We start from the raw sequence: 6,431 nt of genomic DNA, 5'->3' as shown, positions 1-6,431 counted from the left end.
CACGCTCCCACTCCGCGCCCCATGCATTTCTTCATCTGGCCGTTTCCCAGCTGTGAACTTTATCACACGCTGGTGACCACAGGGAAAGAGCTTCACTGAGTCGGGTCAGTTGTTTCAGCGAATGTTCTAACCTGGGGGGGCAGTCGTGGGAGCCCTCAAATGTGTACTCCGCTGGCGAAAAGGGGGGCAGCCGGGGTTCCCCACTTGCGGCTGGCGTCTGAGGCGGGGGCAGCCCCGCCGACCTCGGCCTGCAGGAGGCTGCAGGACACCAGCTGCCCACCACTCCCGGGGCCCACAGGGCGGGAGGGACACTGACCTGCTGCTCCCCTCGCTCGGCTCCCACCGGCTCTGCTGGCAGGCGCCCTGCCCAGGGGTGGGACCTACGGGGAGGGCACCAGGGACTCCAGTTCTGAACTTTCCAGTCGCACCAAGGCCTGGAGGTATATACACCGCCTGTGGTGGGCCCGGGCCGCAGGCGGACATCCCTCATCCGGACCACGGGGCCAGGAGGGCGCCCTGACCGGCCCAGGGGGCAGCGCAGGGCCCGGGCTCCCCCGCCTCCCCTGGGGCGCCCTGGGCGTCGCCCGCGGTGCCCGCGCCCGGCGCGCCTTCCCCTTGTGCGGGACTTTGCCACACCCGGAGGGCCCAGCTCCGGGCCGACCGCGGGCGGCCGCCGTGAACGTGAGCCAACGGCGACGGGGGCCCGGCCTCGGGGGACCCGCGGGACACGTGGCTGCAAGAGCCGCGAGCCTGAGCCGGCGACCCGGCGGGAACGCCACGGCCCTGACACTGGCCCTCCCCCGAACTCGCGGGCCGAGCGCCGCCGGGGCAGGAAGCGCCGCCGCAGCCGCCCGGCTTCCGCCAGCGACGGCGCCGCCCGCGCGGGACGCACGCACGAGGCGGGCCCTGCAAGATGGCGCCCGCGCGCTCCCGGCAGCCCCCGCGCCCGCGCATGCGCCGCCCGCCGCCCCACCCGCCGCGAGCGGAAGTCGCCTGACCCCGGAAGTGGCCAGCCGGGCGCGCGCGGGCGGGGCGCGGACGTTCGTCATTTCGTGCGGGAGGGAGCGCGAGCGCGGCGCGGTCGAGCCTCCGGTGAGCGCCGGGGGCGGCGGCGGCGCGGCGGCGGGAGGCGGGGCGGGGCGGCCGCGCGCCTTTGTCCGCCCCGCCCGCGGGGGTCTGCGCGAGGCGGGGGCGGGGGCGGCGGTGACAGCGGGCGGCGGCCGGGACGCAGGGCGGGTCCCCGGGCGCGGGGGCTCCACGTGCGGGCGGGGGGCGCGGGCCCGCGGCCGGGCCGGGGCAGGCGCCTTTTGTGGCCGCAGCTCGTTACCGCGGCGCCCCCTTCCCGCCGGTGCGCGCGGGCGGGGACCAGGCCCGACGCCCCTCCCCCGGGCAGGCGCGCGGGGCCCGGGACGGTCCCCGAGGTTCCTCCCCGGCCCGGCCCAGCCCAGATTGCGGGCCCTGCGGAAGTGGGGCGGCGGCTTCGCGCTCGCAGCATCCCGGCGCCCGCGGCCGCGCCCGGGGCGTAGGGCGTGCGCTTTCGGGGGGGAACTGCCAACGAGGGGACCCGGAGAGCGGCGCCGCCGCGCCTGCCCGCAGCCCCCTCGCGCCGGGTGCCCAGCGGCCCTTTGTGGATCCGGTAACGGGGCAGGTCCGGGCTGCCGGGCTAGGGGAAGGCGTCGGCTACCTCCCCGGGGCGACCGGCGGCCTGGGGTCGGCTGGGCCCTGACCCACCTTGCCCTGGCCGGATGCATCGGGGGGGTTTCAGATCCGCCCCCGAGATTATAGGAAGGGCGGGAGGGGGATCCTCAGCCTTAGGCGCCGCTCCTGCTGGCAGCGCAGCCCCGGCTCTCCCGCACCAGGGTCCGCAGAGGGGTCCTGGGGATGCCAAGCAGCTACAGCGCTTCCCATCTCTAGGTCTCAAACCCTCCCGACGGGAGAGAACCTGCGCAGACGCTTTGGGCGCCAGTGCCCTTTAGAGACCTACCTGTGGGAGTCAGGCTGACCGTGTTACCTGTGTCTTGTATAAGGCGGTGCTCCCGGCTGGGACGGGGCCCCAGGGGCATTGGTGGTCAGGGAAAGCTCCCTGACCCAGCAGGAGAGGTCCCTTGGAGTGAGGGCCTGGGCAGCGTAGAGCAGGACTTGAGGTGACTCCATCCAGGGCCGGCCCAGCCGGGGCCGGGTTACTGCTGCCTCCTGGAGGGAGGGGAGGATGCCTGGTCTCCTGAGGAGCAGGCTGCAGGTCTAGTTTAGTTTTGGGTGGCGTGCTTAGCATGGGTCCTCTCAGTGTCCCAGCAGGTTCCCTGAGGTTAGCGTGGCCCCTCGGGGCCTTGGGAGTCTCTGTTGGGCCCTTTGACAAGCTCTGGCTGTAGCTGCCCCCCTGCCCCAGAGGGTACCCCTTCCCCCTGGGCACAGATGGGGCCTGGCCTGCAGAGGTTCCTTCACACAGCCCGCCTCTGTTGACTGCGGGGCCTGCCAAGGGGCGGAGGGAGGGAAATGGAGGGTCCCTCCAGGCTGCCACAGCGAACCCTGCCCACAGGTGTCCCAGACCCAGCCTGAGCGAGCATGGCGGAGCAGGAGCCCACGGCCGAGCAGCTGGCGCAGATCGCGGCGGAGAACGAGGAGGACGAGCACTCGGTCAACTACAAGCCGCCCGCCCAGAAGAGCATCCAGGAGATCCAGGAGCTGGACAAGGACGACGAGAGCCTCCGCAAGTACAAGGAGGCCCTGCTGGGCCGCGTGGCCGTGTCTGCGGACCCCAACGTCCCCAACGTCGTGGTCACCCGCCTGACCCTGGTGTGCAGCACCGCGCCCGGCCCCCTGGAGCTGGACCTGACAGGTGGGTGGTACCTGGGGCCCGCGGAGGCTGCCTCCTGGTGGGAAGCTGGCGCCCTCTGGTGGGGACACAGGAAGCGCAGCCAAGCTCTGGCTTGGGAGGGGCCGGTCGGGGCCCCTTGGGGTTGGGGAGTGGAAGGGGCAGTCGCAGGGGGGAGATGCTGAGGGCAGCGGCTCCCCCTTGCTAAGCCTCCTAGCACAATGTCCTCCCGAACACAGGTGACCTGGAGAGCTTCAAGAAGCAGTCCTTTGTGTTGAAGGAGGGTGTGGAGTATCGGATAAAGATCTCTTTCCGGGTAAGGCAGAGGCCCTGGGAGGCGCAGGGGAAGCTGGGCTGGAGAGCCCGACTGAGCCCCGCGGGATTCCTCCCTGCAGGTGAACCGAGAGATCGTGTCTGGCATGAAGTACATCCAACACACGTACCGGAAAGGCGTCAAGAGTGAGTGAGGGTGGCGCCAGCCCCCATGAGGGAGGTGCCTGTGGGAAGGGGCAGAGGGCAGTGGCCACCCAGGGTCGGGGTTGGGGATGGGGATCGGGAGGGAGGGGAAGGCGGTGTGTGCCCTGCGCCTCTGTGCTCCCTGACGCCATCTCCCCTGCACCACAGTTGACAAGACTGACTACATGGTGGGCAGCTACGGGCCCCGGGCAGAGGAGTACGAGTTCCTGACCCCCATGGAGGAGGCGCCCAAGGGCATGCTGGCTCGAGGCAGCTACAACATCAAGTCCCGCTTCACAGATGACGACAAAACTGACCACCTGTCCTGGGAGTGGAACCTCACCATCAAAAAGGAGTGGAAGGACTGAACCTGACCCGGGAGGCGGGCAGGGAGGACGGGCGGAGGGATGTACATGCCCCACCCCCACCCCACCCCAGCCCCAAACCAAAGTGCTGACAGGGCCCCTGCCCGTGCTGCCGTCATTCCTCGTCTGCCTCCTGCCCACCCACAGGCCCCCGCCTCCTGGATAGTCTAGTGTCGTTGCTGCTTCCGCCTGTGCTGTGGGTGGGGAGCTGCGGCTCAGGCCTCCCTCCCCCTCCGATCCCTCCAGGGTCCCCCACCTGTCCTCACCAACCGGAGGCCCTGGCTTTCCCAAGGGAGTGGGGAGCTCAGGCCCCGCTGGGCCTTTTTAGTTCTGTCTCCCCCTCCAGGGTCGGGGGTGGGGTGGGGTGCACGATGCAGGGCCTTGTAGGGGCCGGTCATCCTCCAGCTTTCACTCCTCCCTGGTCAGTTCATCCATCGCTGTCTGTAGCCGTCTAACCATGATGCCTTAACATGTGGAACGTGTGCTGTGGGGCCGTCACTAACCTCTAACCCTGTGTCTGCATGAGCATGTGGTCTCCTTCGTCCCTGCCGCCCCATCCGCAGTCCTGTGGCCGGGGAGGTGTGGGACATGCTGCTGCTCCTGGCCTGCCAGGGCCTGGCCAGCCTCCCCTCCCCTCCCCCAGCCAGGGCTATGGGGACAGCTCCCAGGGCTTGGGGAAAGCCAAATTGCCAAAACTCAAGTCCCCTCCTGTCCCATCTGAGAGGCTGGTGTCCTTACACCTCTGTCTTCTCTGTCCCAGTGGGCAGCACCCAGACCTGGAGCCCATGGCCCCAATAGAGAGCCCTTGGACAAAGCCAGTGGCCGAGCCTTACTTGTCCCACCTGGGCCTGCCAGCCTGGGGTGACATGCCTGGCCTGTCAGTATTTATTGTCTCCATATGTGCCGTCCACTGGGCCCGCAGGCCTGCCACCTCTGCCCCCAGGCTCCATGCCACCATCCCCCAGCAGGCCCTCCCCGGACTCAGCCAGGACAACTGTGGGACCAAGTGTGCACAGTCGGAGCTGTCCCTGTGCCTCCTCTCCCTCTTCTCCTAGGTCAGGCCCCGGCTGGAATGCACAGGAACCTGTCCCTGCTTCTCCTCTTCTGACTGGGAAATAAACTCCCCCCTAAGAAACCATAGTGTCTGCTGCTTGTCTCTGGTTGGGAAAGGAGGGCAGGGCTCATTCCTCTGTGGTCTCCAAGGGCCAGGTGTGGTTGCTATTTCCCTGCCCTTATTGAAGGATTTTAAGCCCTGCCTTGCCCTCTTGGCCAGGGGTGCCCTGTGGGTTGTTCAGACCTGGAAACTCCCAAAAGGACTGAGGATCTTGGGGGTGGAGAGGCACAGCCAGGCCCTGGCCAGGTTGAGGTCCAGCTGTGTCCCTAAACCCTTGATGCCCACTCGTGGCCACCATCTGGCCTGAGGAAGTACCCCAACCCCAAAGAAGGGGAAGGAACCTCGCTGGAGACGGAGCTCCACGAGAGGCGATACATGGGAACCAAAGGGGTGACCAGGTCCCAGGAATGACTCCAAGTTGTGGGCTTGGGTGTGGGTGGACCTGAGGTTGGGGTTCAAGGGTAGAGGAGAAGGCAGGGCCAGGGGTCCAAAGGTGGATTAGGGAGGTGGGTGGGAAGGTGGAGACGGTGACCCTGGCTGCACAGAGGCGTGAAAGGCCAAGGGATCCCTCAAGGGCTGCCAGAGGCTAGGCCAACAGCTCTGAGCAGCAGGGTCTTTGCAGGACCTCAGGTGGCAGGGAGGGTGCTGTCTCCTCTGGGCACCACCCCCAAGGGCACCCGTAACTATGATGCCCCCTCCCCAGCCCTGGGATGGAAAAGGGCAGATGGGTAACCCAAGCTCCAAACAGGGTCAGTTCCAGAAACCCCTTTTGCTGGACTGATTTGGGTTTTGAAATCTCTGAGGTCTCAGGCCGTTAAAAAAAGTGGTTATGTGTCACATAGACGGGGGGTGGGGGGGGTGGGGGGGTGGCGGACACTGCTGTTCTCAGTCCCTGCCCTGGCCATACCCACCTGGGCCTGCCACTCCTCCCAGTGCTTATCAGCAGGGTGAGCCCTGCAGCTGGGGCAGGCAAGGAAATGAACTCTTGCCCCACAGGTCAGTGACCACATGCCTGTGCCAGGATGGCTCCCATAGGGCTGGTCACCTCCCCTGCCCTCCTTACCAGGACCCCTGTGGGATCCTGGAGGCTGGGCTCTGTGCTGAATGACAGGACAAGAGGGCGCTTCCCGCATTGCCTGGCTCAGACGCAGCACCAACAGTGGCCCCAGCTCTCAATTCCACAGGAGTGGAGACCTTACCTGGCCTCTCCCAGAACCGGCCTGCCCAAGTGCAGTGGGACAGGCTCAGGTGGGGGGCAGTGAAACGGCACAGCTCAGGCCTTTCCCACTGATGCCAGACAGCCACCTGTGAGCCACATCCCCACCTCGAGAGGCTGGGCTCTGGGGCAGCGGCTGTACCCAGGGGCAGCCTGTGCAGTTGGCTGTCCAGTTTATTGGACAGGGGCCTCGTGACGCTTCCTTCCTCAGACCAAAAAGCGTACTATTTTTGTTCTTGGGTTTTCCCAGTTTTAGTTAGACATGTGACCTCAGACCCCAAGTGCCAAGTTGTACAGGCACAGGGCCAACAGCCAGGACTTTGATCTGGCTCCTCCTCCGATGAAGGGTAACATGAGGTGGCACCTACAGAACTTGCGTGACGTGTCTCTCGGGTCCCAAGTCTAATCCGATTTTTTTAATCACACCTTGAACCCCTTGGGCCTGGCCTCCCCACCCCAGCGAGCCAG

At 66.8% G+C, this 6,431-nt stretch overlaps 1 protein-coding gene across 1 annotated transcript; it reads left to right on the top strand.

Annotated features, from left to right (window-relative positions):
* Window positions 1–1,033: 1,033 nt before the first annotated feature.
* ARHGDIA (Rho GDP dissociation inhibitor alpha) lies at window positions 1,034–3,740 on the top strand. Its single transcript, XM_087826422.1, has 5 exons — window positions 1,034–1,092; window positions 2,537–2,836; window positions 3,052–3,128; window positions 3,208–3,271; window positions 3,437–3,740. The coding sequence occupies exons 2-5, from the start codon at window positions 2,563–2,565 to the stop codon at window positions 3,634–3,636; spliced, it is 615 nt and encodes a 204-aa protein (XP_087682548.1). The 5' UTR covers window positions 1,034–1,092; window positions 2,537–2,562; the 3' UTR covers window positions 3,637–3,740.
* Window positions 3,741–6,431: the final 2,691 nt, after the last annotated feature.

The sequence above is a fragment of the Miniopterus natalensis genome, chromosome 17 (genome assembly GCF_054644295.1).
Source record: "Miniopterus natalensis isolate mMinNat1 chromosome 17, mMinNat1.hap1, whole genome shotgun sequence".
In the NCBI taxonomy this organism is placed as follows: Eukaryota; Metazoa; Chordata; class Mammalia; order Chiroptera; family Miniopteridae; genus Miniopterus; species Miniopterus natalensis.
The sequence above is the reverse complement of the archived record's forward strand: the minus strand, read 5'-3'. Positions and strand labels throughout refer to the sequence as shown.

Coding starts and splice junctions, on each gene's coding strand:
- ARHGDIA (XM_087826422.1), top strand. CDS start 2,563: ATGGCGGAGCAGGAGCCCACGGCCGAGCAGCTGGCGCAGATCGCGGCG. Junction 3,129..3,207: donor GGATAAAGATCTCTTTCCGG/GTAAGGCAGAGG, acceptor TCCTCCCTGCAG/GTGAACCGAGAGATCGTGTC. Junction 3,272..3,436: donor GTACCGGAAAGGCGTCAAGA/GTGAGTGAGGGT, acceptor CCTGCACCACAG/TTGACAAGACTGACTACATG.